Source organism: Apis laboriosa, unplaced genomic scaffold, assembly GCF_014066325.1.
Source record: "Apis laboriosa isolate Shangri-la unplaced genomic scaffold, ASM1406632v1 scaffold46_cov150, whole genome shotgun sequence".
In the NCBI taxonomy this organism is placed as follows: Eukaryota; Metazoa; Arthropoda; class Insecta; order Hymenoptera; family Apidae; genus Apis; species Apis laboriosa.
In genome coordinates this window covers 1,322,622-1,342,225 of record NW_025223399.1, presented here as the reverse complement: position 1 = coordinate 1,342,225, position 19,604 = coordinate 1,322,622, and the positions used below count along the sequence as shown (strand labels likewise).

The 19,604-nt window shown below is 34.5% G+C and overlaps 1 protein-coding gene across 11 annotated transcripts in view; it reads right to left on the bottom strand.

Annotated features, from left to right (window-relative positions):
* Window positions 1-7,434: 7,434 nt before the first annotated feature.
* LOC122716477 (serine/threonine-protein phosphatase 4 regulatory subunit 1-like) overlaps window positions 7,435-19,604 on the bottom strand; it is a 108,492-nt gene continuing 96,322 nt past the window's right edge. For 10 of the 11 annotated variants that reach the window (XM_043939586.1, XM_043939590.1, XM_043939587.1 and 7 more), the window contains 8 exons: window positions 14,737-14,879; window positions 14,367-14,504; window positions 10,648-10,818; window positions 10,250-10,533; window positions 9,822-10,017; window positions 8,811-9,659; window positions 8,423-8,696; window positions 7,435-8,328 (listed from right to left, as the gene is read on the bottom strand). In XM_043939586.1, the coding sequence (XP_043795521.1) occupies window positions 8,159-8,328; window positions 8,423-8,696; window positions 8,811-9,659; window positions 9,822-10,017; window positions 10,250-10,533; window positions 10,648-10,818; window positions 14,367-14,504; window positions 14,737-14,879 (2,225 nt within the window). In that variant the 3' untranslated portion in view covers window positions 7,435-8,158. The remainder of the gene's footprint in view (window positions 8,329-8,422; window positions 8,697-8,810; window positions 9,660-9,821; window positions 10,018-10,249; window positions 10,534-10,647; window positions 10,819-14,366; window positions 14,505-14,736; window positions 14,880-19,604) is intronic. The other variant, XM_043939588.1, reaches the window with a different exon arrangement.

Here is a 19,604-nt window from a genome sequence, read left to right as displayed (position 1 = left end):
TTATTATCATTCAATAACGCATTGTCAAAGTCCACGAAAGGGAATAACCACTATCCCAAGTATCAGGTTGGTTACAGATGGAAACGAAGAACATTATGCGCAATTTTTAATAAGGAAAGATATTCTACGGAAAAATTGGAAAATAAAGAAGAAAGGGGGAAAAGGAAGACGTTATTAGATTACGATGAGCCACGTATTTTCACGAATGATATCGATGATTCAGATTCTTTAAAAGCACACGTACGAGTGAAAAGAAGCAAATCAAAATCGGAACCAATTATTAATTATCGACAAGATTATTTGAAAGATTTGGCTAACTCTTTCCCTCAAGATATTCGTGAATCAATTGAAAAAAATTCTTACAACGATGACGCAACGTTGCTCGATACAAAACGAGAAATTAATAATATTCGAATTAATGAACATCGAAAGGAGAATGAAGATCGTTCGAAACATCTTAACGCTGCGATTTCTGGGTATGAAAATAATGAAGATAAATCCAAGAGTAATAATTTTATCAGCTCGTCATCATCCGATGTAAGTAAAGTGAACACGTTAGAAAAGAAAAATATAAAATTCGTAGATAAAGAAATTAAAATTTTGCAAAAATTACCCTTGAATAATATACTTAATACGAATCGGCAATCGGACGAAAATTCAGAAATTGAAAATTTATCAGATCCTATGTTGGCGGTTGAATTAGTTAGGAAAAAACGAAACGATCACGCAAAGGTGGATGATAAGGAAGATAAAGAATATTTAAGAAAGAAAAATTCTCTCTCGTTTGATTCTCAAAATACGATCAATGAAAAAGAAAAATCTAAATCTAAGGGAAAAAAACGTTCGATACTCGAATCAAATATACTTGATAAGAATTTAAATCCATCGGATTCAATTAACGATGTAAATGCAAATTTACTAAGAATCAAAAGAAAAGAGAAAGACAATCATGATGGAACGAAAACAAAGTTAAAACGGAAAAAGAAAAAACATATGGGAAAGAAACATGATGGATCGAACAATTTTCTACGATCGATAAAAGACGTTCATTCGAAAGATATAAGCCGGTCGAAAGTGTCTCGTAAGAAAAAAACGAATAAAACGAAAAACAAGGATAAATTGAAAAAAGAAAGAACTATTAATGCGATAGATAAGAAAAGTAATGAAAATAATTTTCATCATAGATTCGTAAAATCGAAAAACATGATCGATAGGAGAGATATCGAAAACGATTCTTTCTTTAAAAATATTGAATTACCAATACACGAAAAATTAAAAACATCTGATAAGAATAAAATGAATGACGATATGTTGAAATATGTTTCATCAATTTCCTCTATTGCGCGAAAAAACCCAATAGAGGAAACAAGAAACAGCGATGACAATTCAAATACCGGAATAGACGAAAATACGAATGCGTTGATTGAGAAGCGAAATGAGAAGCGGAAAAGTTTTGTGGAAAAAAAAGAAAATTCGATTATTTTGTCGCCGCAAGATATAAAATTACGTATAAAAAGAGATAAAAATGCCGAATCGAATCATGGCTTTTTAAATAAAGAAGAGGAATTAAAATATTACGAGAACATTCAGGAACCTGGAACCTCTGAAATAAATCGGTGTTCTAATCGAGACAAAAATCAACTTTCAATGGTTAATGAAATGAATACTAATCGAGCGGTACGATCGATTGAAGAAGTTAAAGAACTCGCGAAGAAATTAGTAACGAAAGTAGATATAAATATATATCATATATATATATATATATATATATATATATGACGTTTTCTTTTTCTTTTAATTATTCTTTAATCCGATAAGAAAAAAATAAATTTCTTTTCAGGTAAGTGAACTTCAAAATTATTTAAACATCGAAGAAGACATGAAAAGTGAGAAAGAAAAGAGAAAAATTCAAACACGCGCGATAGACGATTTATGTTCGAATGTTAGCACTGCTTGTGACACTTTTAAAGAATCGCCTAAAATTGTTCAAAAATGTATGTCGATAAATCATGAACTTGGATCTACAAAAACGTCAAAAATTCTTGAGAGAAAAGTGAATCCAACTCAAATTACCAATGAGCACGATAAACTCGTCAAGATTCCGAATAAAAATATTATGGAAAAAAAAAGATCGGTGAGTAGACGTATCGTTAAGAATACGTCTCCAAATACTCCAAGGATAAGCCGTGAAAATGAATCAAAATCTAATAATAAATGGGGCAAATGGACAGATTGGAGTAGTTGTAGCGTTACTTGTGGTAAAGGCCGTCAAATAAGATGGCGGTACTGTTTACGCGATTGTAGCACAGCAGAGACCGAGATGGAGGAAAAAGCTTGCCAATTGCCTGCTTGTCCACCAGGAAAATTTCTTGGTATATTTTGATAATTGGTTATAATTGTTAACGATAATATCTTCCTATGAATGAAGCAAAATGGCTTCTGGTTTGTCTACGTTTATCTTGTCGATGTCGATGTACAATGTAAGATTTATACGATATGTTTTAAAAAAATAAGTAGATATAAAATGTATGTTATAAAAAATGAAAAAGAAAAACGAGGAGAGGAATATCGTTAATAAAGAAAGAATCAGAAGTAAACAAATTAAAATCGTTGATTTTACTTCTGAGTTATTATTTTAGCAATTAACAGTTAAGAAATTATTATTGAAACGAATAACCTCAACACTGTTTGTAACAAATCGCATGATGTATATTTTTTTTTTTTTTTGCTTTATTAGCAAATACACAATATATATATAATATAGAATATTTTAAACACAACTTTTTTTCTTCATTCGTATTCATATGTGACAAGATTTTGTTGCTTACAAAACAGCCTAATCATTATGTTTCAATTACAACGCGATAGTTTACTTTTTTTTCTTCCCTCCCCCTACCCCTCCCCTTTTCTTCTTTGTTTAATTTAAAATATCGCAAAATATTAGCGATGGTAAAGAATTGGGATAATTAACAAATATTTTGTGATATCATTTCATTTGTTTGACTTTTGTTCTTTCACAAATAATGTAATATAATTTTATTTATTTTAACGATCCATGTTTTTTTTTTTTTTTTTTTTTTACATTAGATCTCTTATCGTTTACTTAACAACTTGTATTTCTCTCATTTATATTTTGTTGCTTATATATAAACTAGTATCATATAAATTGTACAAACGTGATCTTCTTTTCGTTCCATTTAATAATATACAAATCGTTGAAAAATTTCTAAATACATTTAAGGCTTTCGAAACGACCTTGTGTAAATTGTAATTGCTTAATTTAAAACGGAGAAGAAAGGGTTAAGATAAACCGTGCTTACATCGTATTAAAGTATATATATATATCTACGATGAAATAATATAGAATCGTTCGTATAAAATCACGTGTAGACAAAGATCACAGTAATTGTCACATCCCAGCTGCATCGAATTATGAAGAGAGAAAATCAGAATCGATGGAATCGATGCAACGTACGAGACGATAGTAAGCACAATTTCTCCTCACGTTTAATCTAGTACCGTTAAAACGTCAAAAGACGCTATTATATTTTTGCATATTAAAACTCGTTTTAATTATTGTTCATAACAATCTTGTACAATCGTACTTTATTTTTAAGCTATTCTTAATTGTAACTACGAACTTGTGAATATTCCGACCGGCGATCTTATCATAAAATAATAATTTGTATAAATGGTCTTAATCTTCGATTTTGCTTTGAGAAAATTCAAAGATCATGAGGCAAATCAAATTTTAATCTTTCCGGGTAGATATCTCGAAAAATCTCGAGATATATGAAAAATATTTTAAAGGAAATCAGATTGTGCTGTCATTTATTTGATCTTGTAAAAAAGATCGATTTTTGATTTTTAAATTAAAACCTATTACTATTTTTTATTACTATATTACTATATTATTACTATATTATTGCTGGTATCAAAACATTTTCGAAACACTATCTAAAAATCTAATTTTTGTATAAACAATTCTCAAAATATAACGAGGCATTAACATTATCCGACGGGTACAAAGACGAATTATTTATCATTTCTTCATTAGCATAATGTTTTGAGCGTTCATATTTTAGGAATCGATTATAAAAATTAGATAAATTTAGATAGCGCTTCGAAAATATTTTTTAATGGCAACGATATGCAATAAAAAATATGTAGTTTTTAATTTAACTTAAAAATTAAACTTGTAAAATTTTAGAAGATCAACGTAAAGTTAAATAAATGCAAAAGTAGAAAAAACAAACGCTAACCGTTAAATCCATTCTTTTAATTTTTATTTTAAAAAATTGCTATTGAAATTACTCTTTTTTCTCAAGCGTATATAATTTTTAATCAACAATCAAGTTAAAGGGGAAAGCAGATAAAGAAAAAAATTATTTTAACGAGAAATAATATTCCTAATAAATATTCCTTATCCAAATTTCTAAAGAGAAATTTAATAATTAAAATTTTGAATCAAAATTTTATGAGATAATCAAAATAATTTTTATAGCGAAATTCTAAATTGTCGAAATTTATGAACTCTAGAAAGAAATTCACCGTCATTGATAAAATAAAAGTATATTTAATAGAAGTGTGAATTAAAAAGAAATAAGTGAAAAAATAAATAAGATTTTTACAAATAATTTATAATAATCACTTGGATTGTTTTATAAGATTTCATATATCATTTACTGATGTGGGAAAATTTTTGAAACGTTCCATTATAGCATTATTCCATATTGCTTTCGCAACGAACGAGAAACGATTGTAAAGTAATAATGTGAGATTTGTTTTCATACGTATAATAAAATTTTGTAATTTTATTTGATTAACGAATAAATACTTCATATGCGATGAAAAATAATTTCATCTAATTAAAAAAAATTAAAAAAAAAAATATACATCTGGGAACTATGATAAATTATTAATAATAGTTGACGAACGTTCCAACAAACAGATATCTAGGGATAAAGAACTAGGGGAAATTTAGAATTTCTTCCTCTAAGGAGGGAACGTAATATTTGTTTTCGACGTGTTGTCTCAGAAACATATGCGCCATCTAATGATTAAGAGATAATTCAATACGAATATAGTTGCTGTAATTCTCCATATTTCAGTTCTTATATAAGGACTATATATTGATTTTTATTACGAATCTAAATATCGAAATACGAAAATACGAAAAAATGATTAAAAAAAATGATAACATTTCTCTTTAGATCGTTCGATAATATATATACGTTTATATTTCAATCTCGATACCAATCTCGAATCTTTTTATATTCGCATCCAGCAACAATATTGACTAATACGATAATTACACAATGTAATGCAAGTTTCTTTTGTTTTTCTTTTTTTTTTTCTTTTTTTTACTTTCGTCAACAATAAGATTCACGCGTTTCTTTTCTTAAATATATTAATAACAAAATATTTATCAACAAAATTTATAAATCATAGTACGAAAAAAAAAAAAGAACGTGAGTCAATAAACATGCAGAACAAAATTAATAAATAAAATGAATTCTTTTGATTGCGCAAGTTTTGTTTTAAAATAATTTTAATTAGATAAGAAAGATTCAAATTAATGCGTTAAAGAGAAAAAAAGATAACATATTATGATACTATAGAAAATATGTTATAATCACGTGACAAAGAACCCAAGATCTCGGTGATGTAATATCTCTAATTAATAATATCCGACTTATCTATGGGACCACTTACAAATACAAATTGATCACAATAGTAAACAGCAACGTAAGTATACGTACTCATGAATATTAAACAACGCATATGCCGATCAAGAGTATTAGGACGTTTGCTATTTTTAATAAATTTAAAGTGTATGAAATATATACACTTCAAAAAGAAATGAGAGAAAAAAAATTGAATCAAATTGAATTGAATAATTTTAAATTTATATAAAATCTCAAAATAAATAATTGCAATAATTTATAAAATATATTCTAATACGCTGAATTATGTTGCATACGAACAATTTTTCAATCTGTTTTCAATTTCTACAATGAATATATTTCACGCATAAAATTAGTCACACATAAATATTTAAAAAAAGAAAATTTAATAAACAAAAGTTTCGAATCAATTTGTTCTTCTATCGTAATCAATTTTCTTTGAAGTATGACAATTAGATAAGAAAAGAATCGAGTATCAAAATTCATTTCCAATTAATTAATATTGTATTAATAAAAATATATTCTATATAAGAGAAATTGTGATAAAATGTATTCGATAACTGCATAAAAAGATTTATAATAATTTAAATTTTTTTCATTTATAAAAATTAAAGATAAATCTGAAAAATAAAGAAATCTGAATATAAGTCAGAAAGATAAGTTAGAAAATAAGCTAGAAAATGACATTGGAAATTGGTTTCTTAATGCAAGAGATGATATGTTGAAAAGAGAGAAGTAAAAGAGACGAATTACTCCTCCGATACAGAATTACAGAAATAAATGAAACCAAGTGAATGAAACAATTTCAACAATAAGAACAAGAGTATATGACTTTGGAATGAAATATTGATCGTTGACAGTTGAAAAATAATCATTGAAAAGATAAAATAAGAGAATTAATAAAATCGAATCCGCTTTTTTCCGATTTTGACGATATCTCTTTGAGGATATCGATCGGATTGATAAAATGGAGCAAAATTGTCAGTTGCTTTGCGTATTACGATCAATATCGAAATCAGATTATTAATCTCAATAAATATAAGTATTCAATTATGATACTTAAACATCTTGTAATCATTTCTAAATTTATGAGATCCTTGTTTTTTTTTTTTTTTTTTTTTTNNNTTTTTTTTTTTTTTTTTTTTTTTGATTTTCAAAATATCTTCAATGCCATGACGAAGAACAAGTGTGTTACGTTATTCACACTGAATATTGACAAAACTGGAAAAAATATTACGTATCGATGAATCTAAGTTTAAAACAGGATCGTTCAAATGGACTTGATCGAGGACAAAAATATCCGTTTACGAGGGATATTGTGACAAGAATAAAATAAAAAAAACATTAAGATATCGGAGGAAGACAGGAAGCGAGAAAGGGTAGAAGAGAAAAAGGGAGAGAAAGATCCTGAATATGGTAGGAAGACATTATTTACACGTATTACAAAAAAGTTTCGATATTAAAATTATGAAATAGCAATCTTATTCGTTTTCTCTTAATTTGAAACAGCATAAAAAATTATGAGTCTATTGAAACGGGCAAATTAAGTAAATTAAAAAGTATTCCAAATCGTGAAGAAAAATCGTGAATTTCTAAAAGTAAAATTAATCTCGAGAAGATTAAGAGACGAAAAAAAAAAAAAAAAAAAAAAAAAAAAAAAAAAAAAAAAAAAAAAAAAGAATTCACATTACGATTATTACTAGATTTGTGGACGCAATTATAAGAATACGCAGTTGATATACCGATATATGAGACAATAATATAATTATTTATTATTATTGGCGAGAAATATTTAAGGAATTATCGGTAAAATATATTCTCTCTAATACGGTACAAAATAGAGTACATAAAATTTAGTGAAATTTTCAGTATTCGATGATTTCATAACTTTTTACAAGTATTTATTACAATTGAATGTCCTAATACTTTTGAGTGGCAGTGTATGTTCACTTCTTTTTAAACACGCACACACACTCTTATATAACTGTGCAATGTCTTTTAACCATTGATATTTATAATCTGTCTTATAATCTAAAAGGGCATCGGTCCCTTGGTTGCAACAACAACGCTAAGTTGCACTTTTTCTATCTTAACTGCACTAAATAGTATTATATTTTGTTTGTTTGTTCGCTTCTGTAAAACTTGAGCTTTTTTTTTTTTTTTTTTTTTTTTTTTTTTTTTTTTTTTTTTCCTCCCTTTTCTTTTCTTTTCTTTTCTTTTTTTTTTTTTTTACATCACAAATACACCAGCTTATTCTTCGAAAAAACTTTTTCATTCGTTTTCTTGATATAACAAAATTGTTATTTCTTCCATCCAATCAATTTTCCTCTTACATTTACAAAGATAATTCACACGTGGAAGAACTTTCATACGACATTCTTTCTTCTTCATTCTTTCACTTGGCAGAGTTCGATATAAAATTGTTTCACGTGGCAGGAAATAGATTAGAACTTGATTCTCGTTCGACTTCGTTAAAACATTATGTTTTTGTTCGACTGTTCGGTTTTCGTTTGCGACAATATATCTAATACAGAATTCTCCTCGCCACCGGCTAACATTCGAACGTCTCTATCCGGATCTGATCTCATCTCTCTGAGTCTTTTCTCTACTTCTTCCGCCTGTTCGACTCCCAACCATTCTGCTAAATATCAAAATACATATTTGGTCAATTACGTTTAAAGCGTAATTTATATCGTATATCATATCGTGAATATATTAAAAAAATAAATACTTACATCCCATAGGAATAACGTTCTTCGATAATGTTCTCGCTACAACTAATCTTACGTTTGGTACTTTGTCGGTGGATAATTTTAACAAATTAGGTAACATTTCCTGGGAAAATCTATCCCCACTGATAGCGTTGCTTGATATTAATTTGGCGCACACAAAAGCGAACGTTTGCCTTCTGATCCATTTTTTTGCATATACAAGAGAAAATCTAAGCTCTTGAAATAGCGCCGTTACGTGACGTTCGTTGTCAGATAGATGAGCTACTATTTGCGTAACCTGTATAAAATTAAATATATCGAGTATAACGCGTTATTACATACAATGAGATCTAAGCGTGATTGTTTCTCAAGCGTGAAATATAAAAGAGAGGGAAAAAAATATAAATCATACCAAAGAAAGCGCAACATATCTCACAGCAGCAACTTTGTCGCGCAATAATTCAAGAGACAATGATACTATGTGCCGTTCTACGTCCGCAGGATTAAACAGATTCACAACTTCTAACAATTGAGTGGCCAACTCTTCCCGAAATCTCCAATTCCACTCGGTATCGGTGGAAAGGAATTCCTTCAGTCTTGGCAAATATTGGCGACGATCGGTCGGTTTGAGTATTTTCAAAAATGTCGCTAGATGTTTGAGCACACCTATTCTGACCTCGTCTAGATCTTTGATAAATCCATCGTAGATCGGAACAAGATCAGTGACGGTAAGTTCCTCTCCAAGAATAATAGCGATTTCATGGATACTGGAGGCTAATGTGCGTCTCACTTTCCATTGATTGGCACTTGCCAAAGATTGGTAAGCTTGCTTCAAATATGGCCAATTTTCTTTCCCTAACGTGAGCACAACCGCGGGAAAGCTAAAAGCGCAATGATGAGGAATATCCGTACCCATGTCTGAACATTGTTCCGGCTCGGCCATTGACAAGAACGAATCGATCAAATGTTGAGGGACGATCTCTTGATCGTTGAAATTGATAACATCGAATTTGTCCGTCGAATATTTGTCTTCTTTTAACATGTTATCTAATAACGATGCTTTACTAGAAGCTGTAATGCCGATCAACGGCTGTTTCCGATTTACATTATTTTGCGCCGCGGATTTTTTGGCAGCTTCGACAAGTTCGTCGTCCAATGGAAGATCCGGTGCTATGTAATAGTACAGGAATGGATTAAAATTTTCCGTGTCGTCCAATGTATTTTGATCATCTTTGTCATTTTTCAGATGCTTTCTCTGTATCTGAAATAAATTATTTACCAAATAATTGCCAAATTTCTCGTCGGAAATAAATTCGACGATCGAACAAACGAAAGAATCGATCTTCTGCTTCTTAACTCGAGGGGAAACGAAATTAAACTCGCGAACCATCGCGTCGGTTCGTTACTTACGGACACGTCGTACCTTCGATTTATAAGCTCTCATTCTGGAAATATGATCTTCCTGAGACTCATCCTCGTCGTCGTCTTCTTCGAAAATTGGTTTTTGTATTATCACAGATAAATTGAAGTTATCCTTAGAATTATGATCCTCTGCGTCGAGCGTATGACTCCGTATCGCGCACTTAGTGGGGAATATTCCTTCGTACAAATACCTTATACTGTAATAAAATGAGGATCGGTATAATATATTTTTTCTTTTCTTTTCGATTAAAAAGAAGAAAAAGATCAAAAAGGAAACATTGAGAGAGCATAACACAGAATGGAATGAAAAATGAATCGAAGGATAAGATTGGAAAAAGAAATAAAGCGGAATAATTAAAACGGAAGTAAAACAATGCGAGAGCGGAATAGATGAAACAGAGGATAAAAAAAACTTGTAGCTTTTCATACCTGAAACGAGTATCTTGTTGACTGGTAAATACTAATTCACCATGTTGATTATAAGTCACTTCGGTAAACTGTTTCGCGAACGTAGATATAAATGGTCCTAAAATTTGAAAGGCAGACATTCGCACCCATTTCGAATCGTCGTTAAGATGCGTGGCAAGAAGATCTGCCAAGAGTAATCGACGATGTTGAAGAGTCATACAGCACGAAACTGGCATCATAACGTCCACGCACGCTTTTCGGACACCCCACACTGTATCGCAACACAGATCGACAAATACCGGAAACTGCGTGACAGAGTAAAAGAAATATTATAATCTGTTTGAAAATAATATATCAATTGGAGGTATATATTTTTACAAAAAAAAAAAAAAAAAGAAAAGAAAAAGAAATGTACCTACCAATTTTCGGAAAAGAGTCTTCCTCCCGACAGCGGAGCAAAGTTTGCCAAAGTGCGACGCGCAGATTTTTCTCGTATAAAATTCTTTGTCTTTGCAGAGAGCGATGTATCTATCCAGAAAAATCTTTTCTGTCATCTCTTTGCCAATGAGCGGCGCCATTTTGCACATGAGCTGTGAATCGACATAACATATACGATATATCTTTTAGGAAATCGTGGAAACGGATATTATATATATATATATATATATATTTATTTAAGGAAACATGATTTAACAAAGAAAAGAAAAATTGGTAAAATGGATAAAATGAAAGGAGGGAACAAATAGAAATATTATACGATATGGATAAATTGATAAATTCGCACATTTTCTAAATGTCGTTTTTCGAATTCATACGTGTATTTTTTAATTTAAAAGAGAGAAAACATATCGGACAACGTTGCCGTTTGAATCTCGACGAAGATATAAATCGCACCGTTCCGCTCATCAAAGCTGGCTGTGATACGAGTCCAAGTTACCACATCACAACCACTCTGATGGGAGGAACAGTCGAATTTTCGGTGGATAAAAAAAAAAGAAAAAAAAAAAAAAAAAAAACCTAGAAAAGAAGAAGAAGCGGCAAATAGATAAAAGATGGCTCGAGTCGAACGAGTTCGGAATAATTGCGAAAGATCGATCGTTTCGCGACGATTCTCGAATACTTCCTTCGTATACCCGCATCCGTACGAATCAGAAGGTCATTGTTCGACGACCATACGAATTGGACTCGGAGGTGAATCATTCTATCGTTATTCGACAACATGGCGTTTCATCGTTTCATTTTATTCTTCCCCGTATCCGTCTACCACTCGTAAATTAGAACGATCGAATATTAACTCCCGTTTAAAAATCTTGGAACGAACTTTTAAATATCGTCACGATATTCTACATGTATCGATATCTGTTTACTTCAAATTCTAACGAATTAATTAATTATTTCAAGTTCGATATCGTTTGACGAAGAGAAGGAAACAAAAAAAAAAAAAAGAAATGAAAAATGAAAAAAGATAAGATATAATCTATAGGAATGACGCATAAGGAAGCGATGTTGAGATCGGTGTTCAATAAACGCGATCACGTCCTTCACGGATCGTGCGAATCCATGAGAGGAAGTCGACTATGAAACAGTCTTTCCCGAAATTGGAAACTGTGCGCTGAAGACTCGCTCTCCGTATCGGGACGGGACTCGATCGGAAATGTTTTTCTTTAAAATGACTCGCGATGGAACGATGTATTTCGCGGGAAAACGATCGCACGCCGCCTATAGAAGAATGAGCGAAAAACGATCGAGAATGGATTTACGAGCGTAAAGGCGAGCAACGTTACAAACGTTGGTTTTACCAGAGCCTATCTTAAGTCTTCACTCAATGACGATGAAAGATGGAACTCGATGAGAATCGATGATAATCGTTGGTTCGACGCGACGCCACGCTCATCAAAGCTGGCTGTGATATGAACGCTCGTATCAGCATATCACAACCACTTTGTGAGCGGTGCACACGCGCCAATCTTCCCATTTTTCGAACACAAGTTTCCTCGCAAAAACTATTGGGATTTCAGCGTTATCCCAATAACGGAATGGACGAATCGGATCAATTGGTGTCTCCATAGAGACAGAGGAGACACGGATTCGTTGCAAAAAACGGCGATCCAAATCGTCAAAAATGGCTGTGATATGAAATCTAGAAAAGCAACACGCCACAACCAATTTGACGATTGGATCGCGTTGCGTTCTCGTTCTCCAACGTGTCCTCCATCTTCTGCCTCCACCTATATCGCGTCCTCTTCCGATGGTCGTGCGAGAACACGCTCGAACGAACGAAGAAAAATAAAAAAAAAAAAAAAAAAAGTGAGAAGCGCGCGATTAAGAACAGAAGCGAAAAGATTACGCGTTTTATTATCCGTTATCCGGTGTTCATCGAGCATACACGGTTGATTATTAATTAAACGGGCATTAAGCATATCCGAACGAAGCGATACACGAACACACACGGTCCTTGACGATCGATTCTGCGGGCCAAGCTCATCAAAATGGCTGTGATATGACTCGAAACATTCCACAACCAATTTGATGTATCGGACCGCAAAAGGTATTTTCATTTCGGTGCTGTATACTCGATACAACGTTCGTCTCTCTCTCTCTCTCTCTCTCTCTCGCACACTCGTTCTCGCTCTCGCTCTCGCTCTCCCCAATCTGTACAATCTCTCCCTTTTCGCGTGGTTCCTCCGTTGCGGATCGCACATTTTCCATTCTTCCAAAAGATACGTGTGCTCTCATCCTTCTCTCTGCTAAATATTTCCACCACGTCTCTCTTTTCGTTTTCTCTCGCGCCGTAGACGGACACAATTTTGCTCATCAAAGCTGGCTGTGATAGTCGATCTCTATGACAAACCAACTTTGATGGTAAAAGCATGTCCTTATCCGGGGATATTTTGCCCCCGTTTCTTGTTCTTCGTCCTCTTCTCTCTCTCTCTCTCTCTTTTTTTCTATATATATATATATATATACATATATTTTTCCCCCTCTTTTTCTTACGACAAAATTTTACGACTTTTACTTTTTCGATACATTCGGTTCAATAATAACAACAATGATTCGATCCAACGAATTTAGCCAGGATTCAACAAGACGCACCGTTCTCTCTAATACTCGCTCCCCATGCGTATATATGTATACATACGTAGTATTTTCTTGTTTCCATATCGATGAACGTTGCGGCAGAACGAACGCCGGATGAAAGACAAGATAGTGAGACGCGATAGCGTGAGAACATCTCACTACCCATGTCTTTCAGACGGAATCCGCCCGAAGGAGGACGCGTCCGAAGATTCAACGACCATAAACAACACGGAACACCTCTCGATCGGAGATAGAACACCTACTACTCCCGATCGTTGCGTTACATTTCTTTGCATAGTAGTCGAAGCCGAGTCCGAATGGATCAAGAATGCTAGGCGCGAGGGACGCGTCTCGCCTTGTTTTCTCCCCACGCTTCTCCTCCTACTTTCGATACATGCACACACGTTTAACCGTGAGCAATTCTTTACATACGTATTCTTTGATTAAACAACGTCGACGATCGGGTTACGCTCCGTTTGAACGCGTTTAAAATGAGAAAACTCGTTAAACTACGCTGTCCCTAGGTGGAATTTTAAATAGTAGAAAAAGTGGAGAGGCGAGAAGAAAAGAGAAAAGGATCGATTCCTATAAAGTGTTAAGTTTTGTTCGACGAACGCATGTCTATTTTTCCAAAAAAAAAAAAAAAAAAAAAAAAAAAAAAAAAAAAAAAAAAAAAAAAAAAAAAACAAATCTCGCAAAAATTCGCGAAACGGGAACAAAATTTGGACGATGATAGACGTTAGGAATTCGTTCGATATCGCGATCCTTCCTCAAGTCTTCCCTTTTTCCCTTTCATTCTCTTCTTTTTCCTCTTTCCTCTTCCTCCTCTTCTTCTTCTTCTTCATCATCATCATCATCATCTTCTTCTTTTTTGATCCAGAAACGACGTCGATGAATTAAAGTCTATATAGTGGATTATTATAGGCAAAGAACATAACGATAACGGGGGGGGGAGGGGGGGGAAGAACGAGGTAAATTTATGGTATAAAAAAGAAAAAGTCGGGAAAACGAAAGAAACGCAAAATGAAAAAAAAAAAAAAAAAATAATATGGAAACTTACGGAGATGCCAGAGCTAAGGAAATCGACGGACCTACAGAGGGTTTCTATTACGGGACACAGTTTGACCTCGATCGTGATGTTGTCGAGAACTCCCTTCTTCGTTAACGTTAACACCGCTGTCTGGGCTGTCATTCGTACCTAGGCCAACAACCAGAAAGAAAAAAAAAAAAGGAATTCTTCAATGGATTGTATAAATTCGTTGCCGCGTTACGGTAACTTGGCGAAAAAAGGAGCAAAGAGAAAGAGTGGAAGTATATCCGGGCTGTCGAAGGGGACTTTACATAAGAGAGAAAAGATACTTATCATACATAAACGCAATAAACGTTCGATAATAAGCGGTGACAGGAGCATGGATCATAGAAATATTCACCTGGTTATCTTGGTCCTGTAGATATTTGATAATGATACCGAGCAAATGATCGTGAACGACATTGTCGAATAGATGAGGAGATTCTTGGCAGATCGTCGCCACATGAGGTATATGCTCCACCAGGTCCAACCGAACTTGCGTGTCTGAAATTAAGGAAAGAATGGATTTTTGAATCGTTCAAATTCCTTTAAAAAAAAAAAAAAATTCTTATCTTTTTCTTTTTTTTTTTTTTTCCTTCGTTTTTTCATTCAAAATCGTTCCGACAAAGATCCCTTCCTTATTATTAAATAAACAGTTATAGATGATTAAAGATCGTTAATTTGTTCGCGAAAGAGCAAACTTTTTGATCCTTTTCCTTCTTTCATCATCCTAACGAAGAAAAAAAATTCAAGAATTCACGAGTTACGGTACCCAGACTACCGTGAATGTAAATTTATTTTAATCGGCACCGATACGATCGAATAGGCGAGATATCCGCCAAAAATTTCCCTCGAATAATTAATTAATCGTGGAATATTCACGGATCGCGGAACGAGAATTTCTTCCCGCGTATCTAACGTTATTCCTAATTGCAAAAAAAAAAAAAAAGAAAAAAAAAGAAAAAAAAAAAGAAAAAAAAAAGAAAGAGAAATGAAAAAGAAAGAAAGAAAAAAAAGGAGAAGAAATAAAAAGAAGGGCCAGTTTGATCGATTGTTTCCGAGTCAAGAGGGGAAAGAACTTGGGGCATTTTAAGAAGGAATCCGATCGTTTCTTTGCAACTCACGATCGGCCGTTAACCGGCGATCATTCGTGCGTCGAAAGCGAAAAAAACAGTAGGGAAAGGCAAGGGGCCATTGTTGAACGTTTCCTCGACCTTGGACATTTTTATTTCCCCGACGGAGGCGTTTTCGTGGAAATATCTGAACGAGGAAGAAAGGCGACGCCGCGAGAGGGCACCACCCCCCCCGTTGATTAGGAAAAGTTGCACCTTTGCAACACTACGAAATGCTCGTAAAGAAAACGAGAATCTCCTCGAGGGCTGATCATTAGGGGAATGACCACGCGGGTTCTCCTTCCGCTTAACACACTGGTGGGCAGGTGGGAATTACGTCGCTCGTTAATTTGCTCGGGAATCTTGGTCGAGATAGCGTTTCACAATGGAATGGAATTTCGGGGAAACGTTTACGTTTCCTATACATTATAATTTTAACACGTGAAAAAACGATCAATCGATAGGATTAAATTTAACAATAAGATACGAATATAAAATAGAAAATTCACATACCATCGTATTTTTCCCCTAAATATCAATCTCCAACGTTTGGGAAAAAACTTTTAGGCTTTTCGTATTCCAATACGATGAGTAACGCAAACGGAATACTTGAATTAAACAAAATTAAATTGACGAATTTTTCTAAAAAAGTGTAAATAAACACGTCGAAAAACACGAAGAAAGAAAAAAGAAGAAACGAAAAAGTTAAAGTAATTGGTTGAAGCAGTTAATAAAAGACACACACGAAAAAACGCGGGAAAAATTGTTTTCCGAAGAAGAGTACGAACGACTCGGAAGAAAGGACGTTACAAAGCGACGAGCGTGGGTGCAACTGAGGGTCGTTCGTCGCGGGAAACGCACCTTCCCGATTTGTCCAACTTTTCCACCTAGGAGTGGGGGGATGTGAAGGGTAGCTGTTGCCCCACCAGTTGGGCGGCAAGGCCCAACTAGGAAGCGAGAAAGAGAGAGAGGGTAGGGGGATTCGTTCGTTTTCGGTCGTTTTCGTGAGGCCCACGGCCCGAGCACGTGCTCGTTTTTTCCGCTCCCCTCTCCCTTCCCCCCCCCCCTCCCCCTCGTTTCCCGTTTCCCACCGATTTCTACGATCGTTCATGTCGGCCGACGAAACGCGAACAACACCCTCCACATTCCCCTCCCCTTTCCGCACGCTAAGCAACCAACCCTAGTCCATTAATCACGAGCTGGGTCTTATCTACTGTTCCCCGCCTACTCCATCCTCCAGCCTTCTGTCCGGGACACGAGATCCCGCCAAAAATATCCCGCTGCGTTCCTACAGGATTAGGCGTCCACCGATTATTTACCCTCCTCCATCTCGAACCGTCGTCTTTTCCTTCTTTCGTCCTTCCTGACGTATACCTACTACGTGTACGTGTCCTCTTCTTTCGAGATCGCGTGGTCTCTTAGAAAGAAGGAGGAGGAATCGAACCACGATTCCGAATAGATTCGTGATTCGAACAATTATCGAGGACGATAATGAAATTTTTGCTTCTTTATCCGCGTCAGTTTGTCAGTTTTTCTCTTTGTAGTTCCACGAAGATTAACCTAGTTGTACGATGACGGCGATCGATCGACGGTGATATATATCGGATGTAAAGACGTCGATTGAATTCTTTTCATTTTTGAGGAAGCGTTTTTTTTTTTTCCTCTCTTAAAAATGACGTATCATTCCTCGAAGCAGATAAATTATAATTTCCAATTATAAAATTTATCCTCGAATCATGGATGGTTTTCGCGTTACAACTTGTGCTAGAACAAGAAAGAGGGAAGGGGGAAAGCGAATCGGAAGGGAAAATGAAAGAAAAGAAAAGAAAGGAAATATTCGTGAAGCTCGTACATATTCCCATTCTATATATGGCGGAGAATTGGGAGAAACCGTTCTCTCTGGCTCAGGTTGATCGAAAGAAGAAAAGGGGCGCGCGATCCCCTTCGACTCCGACTTCCGTGCCGCTCTAGGAAGCGACTCGTCCAAAAATACGCGAACGCGTGTGTCGCGTGCCCCCGAATCCTGAAATCTTGCTTCCTCGAGGCCAACCCTCGTCTACTTTTCCTCTTTTGCCGCGCGTCGCCCTCTCCCTCTTTCCACGCTTCGATCGGTTCACGGAAAAACACCGGCACGTGTTACGGCCAACATGTTCCTCCGCTCCCTAAAAATAGTCCGCTCGGTATGTAACACTCGACGGATCATGCGTCACAATGCATCTTTTTTCGACAGTTGCACCTCTCTTCGGGAAACGTTCGATGCCACGTAAGACAAAATGCGCGCGCACCGCATATTCGATCGAATCTTGGTAAAACTTGGAAAATTTCTTCCGTACGATCTATTTTCTACTTTCGAATTACATCGATAATCGATTAAGACGATTAAGAGTGACGTGAAAGAAGGGATTCCGATTCCAAGTATCGGAAATCTTAGAATCTTAGATGAGAAAATAATAGATAAGTTGAATCGATCGACTCGACAATTCTTTCTCTGGAAAATTCTCCGTTTTTACAAAATTAGCATTCGATTTTTCGCAATCCAAATGATTAATCTTTAATGGTATTAAGAATAAATATATGTTAAAAGGAACATTTTCATTACTCTCTATATATATAATCTATTTTACTTTACTCTAAAGCGTCTCATTTTGCCTCGTATAGCGAATGCGTACGATTTTTGATTTAATAATTAGAGATAAAAAAAATTGAAGTGAAATGTAAGAACTATTAATAGTGACATTTAATTAAAAAGTTATTACTATTCTTATATATTGAAATTTGTACATCTTAAATTTTTCGCGCCTTTCTTGATATCGAAACGAACCTTCGCAGAACCATGATCACTCTCAAAATATTTCGACCATCGTCTATATTTTTTATTTAACATTAACGATTTTATTTTTTTTCTAGATAAATTGATTAAAAAGATACGCGTAAATTATAATTATGATATTGAAAATGGACGTTATTCTATGGATCTATAATTATTTTTCTATTCGCTATAAAACTATTATTGTATTTTCCTCAAATTATAGGACGTCGATACGACCGATTCGTATGATCAAATTAGATACAAAGCAATGGGCTAATTTTTGGCAAAAACACATATCACACGCGTCGAATATCCATCATTCGTACGTGTTCCCTTCCATTCTAGATTCGTTAACGATTGTAAGCGTCTAAATAGGATCGATGGATTTACATATTTGCAATTGTTCTATGATATTCTCTTTGTCGTTGCGGAGTCGTGTATTTGTAAGAAGAAGCACTGTCACGCGACGAAGATATAAAAGTAGAGGCGTGCGTTTGTTTCACGCGATGGTGGAGAGTCCCGCAGAGATCGACGCGGCGGTCTTAAAGTGTTTTCGAAGGTTGGAGAAAAGAAAGGAGCCATCACTGGGATGAAAACGCAGTGGCGCGTTATTTTCCACGTTTCCCCGAACCGGTCCAGGTAAAAAGAAAACGCTTTTCGCAGAAGGATCGTTCTCGGCCCATACTAGTGGGTAGCTGTTGCTTTTTCAAAGGTGCCTCCTTCCTCTCTCTCTCTCTCTTCCCTCTTCTTCTTCGTCTTCCTCTCTCTGTATTTCGGGTTTCGTTTAGGGTGACGTTTCACAAGTAGATACTCATCGACGGAATGTCACGGATGACCTTTGAACATGCTTCTTCTTCGGTTCTACGAAACCTCGGCCTCGGCCAAAAATATTCCCGATCGTTTTCGATCTTCGAAGAAACGGAATAGAAGGGCGCTATTGACGCGTTGCATCGCATTGTTTCTCCAACTACCTGACCAACCGTGTCATTTATTCCTTTCGTTAAAATAATTTTAACGATGTAGATGTGAGTATAACATCGAAAATAAAATCACTTTGTTTTTGTTTCTTTGCGAATTACTTAACGAAATAAAATATAATGCGATAAAGAAAAAAAAGCGCGTCGAGGAATAATAATATTTTATGCATTTTCATATTTGTAATAAAATGAAAAAAAAACACATTGTAGATAAATATTAAAGCAAATATCTTTATATTCACGGCGGAATGTTTATGATGATTTATAAGAAAAGAAAAGTATATATCCTTGTATATCGATCCTTGAAACGCCTGTTTCGTTTCGAAAATGA